Genomic DNA, 11,651 nt, shown 5'->3' with positions numbered 1-11,651 from the left:
CAGATAAACACAAATGCTGCACTTGTTTCCCTGAACCTGGTGGATTTTTGAAGTGGTCTACCCCTGCCCGGAAACTCTACTCCCTGATGCTGCATTAAAACTCACTCATCCTGATGCTGACAGTGCGCAGAGGGTAAGCCAGGCCTGAAAGGGAAGTGCTGAGAGCCACAAGCGCCCCAACGCAGCGGTGATTGCAGCGGTGCCATTATCCTGCCAAGGCTAAGCTGCACATGAAAAGGAAAGGAAAAACTTAATCTGTCTCCATTCATTGTAACCAATATGCTCCAACACACCATCGACTATGTGGGCTGGCAGCCAGCCAACGCAGCTATTCAACCATCTTGATCATGTTTACCTTGTGTTCAAAAGAGGAGCAGGTGTCCACATGAAAATACAACGGCCAAAGGCAATTATAGACATTAATTTACACTCTTTACAGTATCTGCAGGTTTATGGGTGCTTCTCAGGTGAACATCCTCCCACTGTTTGTTTAGATGTAGGCTCTGGCAATGTTTTACAGTTGTGTGTACAGACAACAGGATTATAAAATGCAGGTGAACTTTTTTTTTCTTTTTCTGTAGCTGCAGGTGCACAGAGGGTGACCCAATAACTAATAATGAGTCACACTTTCAAATACTGGTCACAAGATCAGCCTTAACCACACCTATGCATGATGGCCAAAGCTAGTGGAAAGGTGTAACCTACCCTGTCGTGACATCATCAGCGGTGCAGCTCGAATGGCAGGCTTGTCAAACCGGTGTTGAAGCCTGCAGGAGAGCTGACACCAATTAGACTGCCGGGGGGAAACACACCTGTCGCCGCGTTTGGTCGCGTTTCCCTCTCTTAATCGATTCAACCAGGTAGCAAAAGAAAAAACAAAAAACAACTTTGTTCTTTCGTACGTGCGCACATGGAAAGAAGGAGCAACTTTCCATGAAACGGTGCATCAAGGGAAGCGAGGAACAAACACGACCTGAGTGTATAGAGAAAAAGAAAGAGCACGAGAGGATGGAAACGAATGGGGTCGAGAAGAAAACGAACGGTAGGACACGTTTTTGATCTTTTATTAAGTCGTGCAAATTAAAGTGCGTTTTGCATATCTTGGGTACTTCCAACATTAACTACGAGCAAATGGAAAAGTTTTTACTTTGTATTATTTCTTTTATCTAATTCTAGATGTTTGGTGTAGGTTCCCCCCCCCCCCCTCTTTAATTCTGGACATTTCGGCCACTGAATCGAGCTAAATTCCCAAATATAGTAACCTCGATTTTAAAGAGTAGCCCACAGTCGGCCAAAAGGTGTGGTTCCTTTTCATCCAGCTTGATTTCACCTTGGAGCAAACACAAAAGTGTTGCCAAACCAAAACAGCGCCCAGCTTTCTAGGATTAAAATACAACCCTTGGAATACAAGAGCTGATATTAAATAGGACCAAAATCTATTTGCTCAGCTTTTAGTGTGTTTGTCGACTTGTTGTCATAGTCCTGTAAACGTTTTAGTTAATAATGAGTAAACATGGTCGAGTCAAATCACAGCGCTCTGCAGTACCACAAAGTCGCCACTAGGTGGAGTTCGTACGTTAACAATTGCGGCAGCAGGGCTGAACATTATGCAGGCTTGTATGTTGCACAGTAGCTCAATAAATACATCATTTAAGTTCTGACATATTATTCTTTTAATGCCTTCTGTTATTAAAGAAACCGCATTTAAACGTTTGTTGCATTTCTTTCTGCCTTTATGCCAAATTTCTCTTCCTGTTGCTAAATGTTAATTAATGGGACATTTTGATTGTTAGCTGGCAATTATGAAAACTCTGATAATGAGCTTCACTGCCTGTCTATTATTCGTTATTTGAAGTTAACTGCAGGTATTTAGAAATACTTTCTCTTTAGAATTGGCCCAATATTTCCCCCAAAGTAGTCTCTGAACTGATTGTAACGTCAGTATAAACCGGACAGAAGCTTTGAATGGCCTCCTCTCGCCACTAGTCGTCGTGCTACGTTAAGTGAAGCAGGTTGTCAGCTGACCGCCTGCCTGGAGATGGGAAGTGAACTTTGAGTGGGGTTTGGTACACGCCCTTACACACACACACACACACACACACACACACACACACACACACACACACACACACACACACACACACACACACAGACAGCTCACTTCCAGCGTCTTGTGAACACAGTCCGGTCTCGCCAGCCAGCACCATGGCATGCCTGAAAAAACAACCTGAACTCAGCAAATCTGAGGAACAACTCCACTTTTCCAGGAGCCAGAAGGTGATACAAATGAACGCACAGCTCCTAGGTAGGCTGCACTGCAGTTATTTCATCGACATCTTGTAGCAGGTGGAACCAAGAAGGGTTGTCTGGGCTCAGACTACGTGTCACAGTGTAGATCTGAGCTTGTTTTAAATGTGTAAAGCTGTGAAACTGTGCCTCTGTATCCTGCTTGATTTAAGCCTTCACTCTTCTTTTTTTTTCTTATGGAGTTTTCTGATGAGATAAAAGCAGGATGAGGAGGCAAAAGAGCAGAGCTACTGGGTTGAATTCACCAACGTGGGATTCACCTCTAAGTTTGATGAAAGTTTAATTTTCTCGTCGGTTTCTCAGGCATGGAGGGCGACCCGGACCTCCAGTTCCTCCTGCGGGGGGGAGACCTCCTCAAGGTCCGCTCCCAGACCTGGAAGAAGACTCGCTACTTCAAACTCCAGGAGGACTGCAAGACCATGTGGCGCGAGTCCAAGAAAACCTTCAGGACAAACGAGACCTGTGAGTGCTGTCCCAGCATCTGTCCTGAATGTGTGTGAGACCAGCAAACCTCTCGCACCTCGTCTTCACTCAACATCAGACACACACACACACACCTAAAACACTCTTTGGTGTCTTTTCTCCAGTCAGATGAATTTTTCCTTCATGCATTATGAAACTGGAGGATTGATCACGGAGCTGTAAAGGAGTCCTGTCTGAGAGTCCTCTGTATTATCAGACACATCTGGGTTGCTCATGATAACACTGATACGTTTCGTGGGTGTGTTGGGAGAGATAGTGACTTTTATTTTGTTTTACAGTGTCTGAAGGAGAAGTTGAATTGCTCTCGTTAAATTACAGCCATAAACTAGTCAGGAGGTGACGGGCTGATAACTGAAGAGCGGTGATGTTTTTAGTGACGTTGCCATGTAAACTGACAGGTGATGTTTTTAGTGACGTTGCCATGTAAACAAACAAACAGCAGGCGTATGTTTACCAAGCAGGCCGGTCTGTGATGCCTGAAGATGCCAAAAGTACCAAATAGCAGCTTTTTTTTGTTATTTTTTTTTTTTATAGCATGAGTGCAAGTACTTTATTATTTCAATAGCAGGATATTCATTTATTAAATAAAGCACTGTAGATGAAATGACATGTTCTGCATCCCTCGTGTCTTCAGTTTCCCTCGACGACATCTCCTCGTTGCGACTCGGCCGCCAGTCGGAGGGCTTGAGGAAGAACACCGAGGAGCAGGTGGCGAGCCGCTGCTTCTCCATCCAGTTCAAGGGCCGCCGCAAGAACCTGGACCTCATCGCCAGCTCCGAGGAGGAGGCCAAACAGTGGGTGAAAAGCCTGCAGAAACTGGTCTCCAGCATCAACAACCTCGACCGCCACCAGACGGCGGAGCAGTATCCTTTACGTGTGGTGATGGCGGTTATCCCGTCAACATGACTGATTTACAGGAAACGACAACTTTTCATTTGAGAAACTTGACTTCACACTTTGACCTAATCGATGTCGACCCTCAGCTTCCGCAAGAGATTTTAATCTCGGTAACATTTTTACCTGGTTAGATAAAGGAAATTATCTAGTAAATCGAGTCTATTATTTAGTAAATTTCTAAAATTCTTGTGATAAGAATCAAAGAAAGATGTCATGGTATTTACTCCTTACATTACAAACCTCACAGCTGGATCTTCAGCTGCCTGAGGAAGGCAGACAAGAACAAAGATGAGAAGCTGAGTGTGTCAGAAGTCAAGGACTTCCTGCGTCTGATCAACATCGAAGTGGATGATGACTACGCAGAGATGCTGTTCAAGGTGATGAAGCTTCCTCATGATGAAAATAATGTTGATGTCCTCAGAAGCTACAAAACATTTTGATGTTGTGTGATTTCACCTGCACGGGTGTAATCGTTGGAGCTCCTGTTGAGAAAACTTTAAGAGTCCACATTTATTGATTGGATTAGTTCTCTTTAATCATGAGTTGGTTGAAACGAAGAAAAAAACGTGGATCGATCAAAGTCTGAATTTGGGCCCTAACAAAGCTAAGTTATACTTCTGTGTGTGAAAAGCATTGTTTTGTGTGTGTGGTAGTCATTTGGTATGTTGTAGTGTTTAATAGTTTCTTCTGATAGGAAATGCATTTGTCTTCTTAATTGTAAGTTAATAGTACAGAAGCGTTTAGTGTGGACTAACCTTCACGCTGCATCTCCACAACACAGCAATGTGACAAATCCAACTCTGGATACCTGGCTGGAGAAGAGATCGAGCATTTTTACGACCTGCTGACCCATCGGGAGGAAATGAACGTGATCTACAGGGAGTACGCTAAAACCAACGGCTTCATGAGCCCCGAAAACCTGGTTGACTTCCTGATGAAGGAGCAGCAGGAGAAAGCCTCGCTGACTGATGCTCATAGAGTCATTGAGACGTTTGAGCCGGATGGAAACGGTCAGTCTCTGCTCTTGTTTCAGGGTTTTATACTCTTTGGTGTAGTGGTCCTTAGTTCTTCTCTTTTCAGCATCACAGATGGTCTGTTTCTAATCTAACCTGACTGAGACCCTGCAGGGTGTCCACAGACTGCTGCTACTGCAAGAAAACCAGCAGGGCTGTCGTCTTCTGCCTGTCTGTTGTATATTATGAATGTGGAGACGATATTTCTTTCAGTTTTTAAACATTAATATTTTAGATTAACACTATTCAAGACAAACCTTTCAGAATTCTTCTTTGATATCAGTCTTAACATTAAAGCTGAACTGGGATGAACATCGGTGTAGTGTGACAGTTGAAACGGCAATGTGGCGTCTGGGACACGGCACGACAGAAAGCCTAGCATCGACATGTCCTACACTGTGTTCCTTGATGTCGACCAATAGGATGACAGAGTGGTCTCCGGCGTGCATTTGTAAACATGATGATAAAGTGGGATGCTGCAGGTGTTGCTGTCAGGTGTAACAACAGAACAGAGGAGCAGTTTGTTGCCTTTTTCATGTTACCTGGAGAGTGTACCACGACAGAGTAAAAAAAAAAAATAGTGGAGCCTTTTTGCCAACCTGCTGAGTAACAGTCATGATTGATAACTTCTCAGCTGTCCTCAATGATGAAACAGGAACTTGCACACACAAACATGGATGATGATTGTTCTGGGTCAGCTTGTAGTGTTGGATGTCTCCTGAAAAAGAACCAGGCAAGACTTTATGGCACTTTGACCACCTTATCTGAAATACTTTGTATTGTGAAAGACGGATATATGATGAGGCCAGTCTTATCTGATCTTTTTGATGCTGGATGCCACAGTAAAAACTGAATGAGCTTCAAACCACAGAACAATAACTGGAGCTCCAATTAGACAAGGGTTATTTTCTGTTTTTGAGCCAACGGGCTTAAATAACTTCTCTTGTTAATGTATCTACAATACCAGCTGTGCAGCATCAGTTTGGTGTTCAGTCCTCCAAAAGAAACGTGAAGCTCCTGTTAACTAAAGGGGGGAATATTTGATCAAACAGCTCAAGGGTGCTGCTGTGAACTGCACATGGATTAATGTGCAACTTTTCTTTGGTTGTTCTGCTACAAATAAGAATTCAGCTGCAAAAAAATAACTCCTAATCAGAGAAGTGAACAAGTCAGATTTCATGCTGGGAAATCAGCTAGCCAGTCAGAAAGGATCATTAATATTAATCTGTAAGATAAATAGAAAATATATGCAATAACAGTCTACACAGTGAATGCTTTACATGCATGCACCACAACTAAGCATGTTAAGTGAAGTTTAAAAAGCCTCTGGGACTCTTTGACTTCTATTTGAATGAAAGAGAGCAGAAAATGAGCTTCATTCATGTGCAGTCTTTTCAATAGCTTCGTTTTATCTCGACTCCTGTATGAAATAATAAGGGCACAGCTTAATACGAGTTGAACGACTGAACTGCGGATTGTTTTGAAACCTCTCCGTTGCGTTGTCTCTTTCAGCCAAGGAGAAGAAGCTGCTGTCCAAAGACGGCTTCCTCATGTACCTGCACCATCCAGAGGCCATGGTTCTCAACCCAGAGCACAAGGACGTGTACCAGGACATGAGCCAGCCCCTCAACCACTACTTCATCTCCTCCTCGCACAACACCTACCTCAAGGAGGATCAGCTCAGAGGGCCCAGCAGCACGGAGGCTTATATCAAGTAACGGCTTTCATCCAACCTTCAAGAGTCTGTCCTAAAAGTCTTCAATGTTTTTAGCAGCTGAAGTCACTGCAAGTGTTTGATCATGTCTGTGTGCCAGTGGGACGAGGCTGGGGACTGGAAGGTAATGCTTTTCCAAGTGTGCTGTGACTGATTGAGAAAACTGCTTCAATTTTACAACCAAGCTCAGTAGTAACTTCCTGTCTGAAACGAAACACTGCAACTTCAAAACAAGGCAGGAAGGAAGTGTAGAAATGACCCTTTCAGACCTGAACATGATCTGACCACAGATGCTCAGCGCACACTTGAGATCATTTCCCGGCTCTATATTTAAATAAACATGTGAACATGTACAGAAAAATAAGGAGAGCAGTCAAGGCAAAAGGAATTTAACAAAATGAGACATCTTCACTTACTCGAGCCTCATATTATTGGGCCGTCTATTAGCCTACTTTCACATTTGTAAATGTCTGAACACTTGATTTTGTCATTACAGCCTGAACCGTTGGGCTCAACCCAATCACATCCTCCGGCTTAGATTATTCAATTATTCCATCAGATTTGAGAGGTCAGGTTCTGCTCTGCGGTGGATAAATGAACTGTGTGAGGGGGCAGGGCTCTTCCACAGTCACAGGGTGAACTTAAAAAAAAATACAAATAGACTAAATGGTTAGTGAAACACGTGTCGGGTAGATATCGCCTGTTTTTATTCCGTAAACAGCTGCTTTATAGCTTTAGGTTCATTTTGCAGTTTTAAGGTAAATCTCTACTTTCTGTACAGTTCAGCAGAATCAAGTATTTTTCTTTTAGATGTTTCTAATGCTTATTCAGACTCTGTCACTTCAGTTGGTGGTTCTTCAGTCGGGTCCACGGCACATTTGTGTTCACAATGCTTAAAGAATATGCATCCCTGACCACCTCCGAATGTGGTGTGAGCAGATCGGGGTTCACACCTGTAAGGTGATCAGATGCCAGGTGTGAACGCAGCCTGATTGTAAGACTTTACAGTAGGTAAGAAGTAAAGTGACCGCATTGTTATTGTATTTAATCAGTTTCATAGTGGCCTCAGGAAGTAATGTCCTTTATTTTACTGTAGTTGAAGAAAATCCGTTAAAGTCAGTGGGTGAAGTTTTGAAAAGTATTTGTACACTTCCTGGTTAATTTTTGATGGATTGGATCGTCTTTTTGTGAGACAAATTCATCACAGTGAGGTTGTTTACAAAAACAGGTACTTGTTAATTATAATCATCTTTCAGCTCAGGCTCTACTGACAGACCTCGGACCCCTCCGGCTGCTGTTTAGTTCTGTTTGTTAGTCCAGATATCCAGTGAGTTCATGCTGGTTGTGTCTCTCAGGGCTCTGCTGAAGGGCTGCCGCTGTCTGGAGCTGGACTGCTGGGACGGATCGGACGACGAGCCGGTGATCTACCACGGCTACACACTCACCTCCAAGATCCTCTTCAAAGATGCAATCAAAGCCATCAAGGAGTTCGCCTTCAAGGTGTGTTCAGTAGCATAACATGAGGTATCATCGGACAGCTTCCATTTATTTATTTTTTTGTTGTCTGGTCGTCCCCAGACGTCTGATTACCCAGTGATCCTCTCCCTGGAGAACCACTGCAGTGTGGAGCAGCAGGCAGTCATGGCCCAACACATGAGCTCCATCCTGGGCAGTGCACTCGTCACCTCTTCCCTGGGCGACGGCATGCCCACAAACTTCCCCTCTCCTGAGGTTGGTGTCCTCGCTGCTGATTGTCAGGGTGGAAGACGACATCATTCACACACCGCTTCATTGTGTGTGTTTACGACTTCCTCCAGGAGCTGAAGGGGAAGTTCCTGATCAAAGGGAAGCGATTGAACAAACTGGAGGCCGTCTTCGCTCAGGAGGCCGCAGAAGCCGAAGACACCGACGTGACAGAGGAGGAAGAGTCAAACGATGAAGATGAGGATGAGCAGAAGGAGAAGAGCAAGGTAGGTGTGACATCAAGGAAGAGTCCTCACTTCAACACATTGGGAAGCTCTTAATTTCTACTCGCCTTTCACTTGTATTTAATGTGTAAAAGAAAAAGCTGAAACTAGCCAAGGAGCTGTCCGACATGGTGATCTACTGTAAGAGCGTCCACTTCCACGGCTTCGAGGACGCCAGCAAAAACCTGAGCTTCTATGAGATGTCGTCCTTCAAGGAGGGGAAGGCCATGAAACTGGCAGAGGAGTCGGGTGAGGAAGTGATTTATGTCTACTGTCCATCCTCAAGTGTGAAGGGAGACATTGATTCAGCTCAAGAAACAATTCTTTCGTCCTTGTTTTTTTTTCTGCAGCGAATGCCTACGTCCGCCATAATCTGGACAAACTGAGCCGCATCTATCCAGCGGGCTCCAGGACCGACTCCTCCAACTACAACCCAGTGCCGCTGTGGAATGCTGGCTGCCAGATCGGTACATGAGACCGACACTCTGACATAATACAGCCATCAACCAAGAGAAGATTTTGACATGAAAGACAGACTTAATTCATCATGCGTTCTCTGCGTCATCTTTTTCATTCCTTTCCAGTGGCCTTAAACTTCCAGACAACCTGCACAGAGATGGACGTAAACCAGGGCCAGTTCCTGGTCAACGGCAAGAGCGGCTACGTCCTGAAGCCGGCCTACCTGAGGGACGCGGCCACGGAGTTCGACCCCATCACCCTGACACGAGGAGACTGGCTGAAGCACAAGACGCTACACATCATGGTGAGGTTTAACACTGGTGAGGACGCACGCTGGACTCATTCCCACGTCCTGTCGGAGGTCGTGACGTCTCTGCATCCTGTCACCAGGTCATATCGGCTCAGCAGCTCCCCAAAGTGAAGAAGAAGAAGTCCTCCATCGTGGACCCGCTGGTTAAAGTGCAAATCTACGGCGTGCCGGCTGACGTCGCTGAGAAAGAGACCAGTACTATTGATAACAACGGTACCTAATGTTTCAAACACCACATACATGTGGCCTGCACTGTTTTACTCTCCAAATAGGTTTTTTTTTTTCTCCTTATTTTTAGCAGATTATCAGTTAAACGTAGACAATACAACGTTATTTTACTATCAGAGTAGTAGTAGAGTGGACTGTTTACTTATTTAAATGTGAACAGTAAATATCAGTATTTGGTGTGAGCTCCGGCTCAGATGAGTCGGTTGCCTGACTGCTGCTTGTTGACTTGCTCTGGTTACCCTGCGTCAGTCTTTCACATGTAAAACCTACAGCCGTGTACATAATGACTTCTGCATTCTGAGAAATATAGATGTACACGAGGCAGGTGAAGAGAGAACCAAGTCCTTCCTGGAATGTGTCAAACATCAGATGTGAAGTTCTCCTTCTGTGTTTTAGGTTTCAACCCTTCGTGGAACGATAACTTCCAGTTCGACGTGTACGTGCCCGATCTCGCACTGGTCCGCTTCGCCATCGAAGACCACGACTCCACGTCTGATAACGAGTTTGTCGGACAGTACACACTTCCATTCAACAGTTTAAAAATGGGTGAGTACAGCAGAGCTGGCTGTGGATATTTGCTGATGTTTTTTTTTTGTTTTTTTTTACAACCCAATGTTGCAGAACCCGTTTGTTTTCACACTTCATAAATAGACAGACAGATACTGTCCCTCCTCTGTTTGAGGACAGAGAACTCCGTTCACACGCTGTACAAAGACGTCTTGATATTCTCCCTTTGTGATGACTGACTGCAGCCACTTTGTGCTCCCACAGGATACAGACACGTTCCTCTGCTCAATAAGAACGGAGACCTCCTCCCCTCCGCCGGACTCTTTGTACACATCATGGTCCTCGATGCTGAATAAGACGTCAACGGGTGCACGAACCTCTGCAGGACACCCCCGGCACACAGCCGTTTTATATTTTTATTTTTTTTGACTTCATAATTTTAGTACATGATTAACTTATTGGCTTAACTCCAGTAGTTTGAGAGGCTACTGTAAAAGTCAGATAAAGACCACTTTCTTCAGGGACAGCAGTGTCAATTTAAACAACAGATCCCCATCTGCGACTGTAAATAAGTTGTATTGGAGGCATGCGAGTCCTGTACATAGACAGACACTGGGTTTGTTAGACCTTCATGTAAAACTCTATGAATCACAAACTGTTGGGATGGATGTGTGTGAGTTGCACTGGTGTTATACTATGTTTAGTTTGCAATGGCATTGAATTTGTCCCCAATCTCTGTCCAGTTTAATGGATTTTCTTTTTTAAGTCTTTTTATTCGAATTAACATTTTAATGAATTTCAGAGAAACAGAAACCAATCTAAAAACCATGTGCTTTGTTTTTATGAGTAATTTTAGTCAAGTATGATTATTTTTCATGTAACATCATGACTACTTTTATCTTTTTGTAAATCAAGATGACGACACTAAACATGTTAAAACACAAACACCTGTCTCGACCTTTGTTTTCAGCCCTTTGGATAAATATTGTCTGTGGTCGGGTATAATTTCTAAGATTAACCTTCCCAACCTGAGCTGCCAAGAGGACTGATTCATTCAGCTGAATCGTACTCAACAGGTCTGTTGACCAGCTGAGACGATAACAAAGCAGCAGAAGGAGGAAAGCTGTTTGGGACTGAGCCACTCGTGCCTTTCCACAGAATAAAATAATCACCCAGTGAACTTTGGGTGGACACACCCTCGGTACACAGTGTCAATGAAAAGAAGGTCAGGGAGACGACACGGAAACACAGAGCTCTCAGCCTACTGTTGAACAGCCTTTAAATTGATGTCTCAAATACAGAAAATGGATCAAATGACTACTTGGATGAGAAGTGACTTCAGTTCTCCTCTTTCTACAGTTTCCATCAGCTGTACAGTTTAGTTTTTTCTTAGCTGGTTAGTTTGATTTTTACAGCCTGCAAGTTTAGTTTTTCTCTTTTAATGGACGACTGATTTCAGTGAAAGGTTTCGAAAATCCTTTGAACACCGATTTCCCAGCACCAACTGGTCACAGTTAAAAGTTAAGTTTGTTTACTCCCATTTTAAAATGTTGTTCCAAGATGACATGAACTCACTACTGCCCTCTAGTTTAGGCTGAATAAAAACTCATTAATCTGCTTGACAGAAGACAAGCAACAGTCCTCCATAAAAATGTGCTTTTATTGTGACACATCTGGAAGGAAAGGGCAAAATAAACTGACAGTAAAAGTAGTCACAGTGACATCCTCTCATGACTTCGATTTAACAGCCTATCAGGGCCGGAGAG

The 11,651-nt window shown here is 43.9% G+C and overlaps 1 protein-coding gene across 2 annotated transcripts; it reads left to right on the top strand.

Moving 5' to 3' along the window:
* Positions 1 to 10,830, top strand: LOC138207312 (1-phosphatidylinositol 4,5-bisphosphate phosphodiesterase delta-1-like). Of its 2 annotated transcripts, none has more exons than XM_069164456.1 (15): positions 1 to 2,305; positions 2,611 to 2,769; positions 3,425 to 3,653; positions 3,935 to 4,064; positions 4,469 to 4,697; positions 6,213 to 6,414; positions 7,770 to 7,914; positions 7,993 to 8,145; positions 8,232 to 8,384; positions 8,477 to 8,630; positions 8,732 to 8,848; positions 8,966 to 9,144; positions 9,231 to 9,363; positions 9,775 to 9,924; positions 10,150 to 10,830. In XM_069164456.1, the coding sequence occupies exons 1-15, from the start codon at positions 2,206 to 2,208 to the stop codon at positions 10,239 to 10,241; spliced, it is 2,325 nt and encodes a 774-aa protein (XP_069020557.1). In that variant the 5' UTR covers positions 1 to 2,205; the 3' UTR covers positions 10,242 to 10,830. The 2 variants fall into 2 exon arrangements, with proteins under 2 accessions (XP_069020557.1, XP_069020556.1); XM_069164455.1 differs by having other exon boundaries at positions 2 to 1,042.
* Positions 10,831 to 11,651: the final 821 nt, after the last annotated feature.

Source organism: Embiotoca jacksoni, unplaced genomic scaffold (genome assembly GCF_022577435.1).
Source record: "Embiotoca jacksoni isolate LCO1_2020_lvr unplaced genomic scaffold, fEmbJac1.0.p SCAF_31, whole genome shotgun sequence".
NCBI lineage: Eukaryota > Metazoa > Chordata > Actinopteri > Embiotocidae > Embiotoca > Embiotoca jacksoni.
The sequence above is the reverse complement of the archived record's forward strand: the minus strand, read 5'-3'. Positions and strand labels throughout refer to the sequence as shown.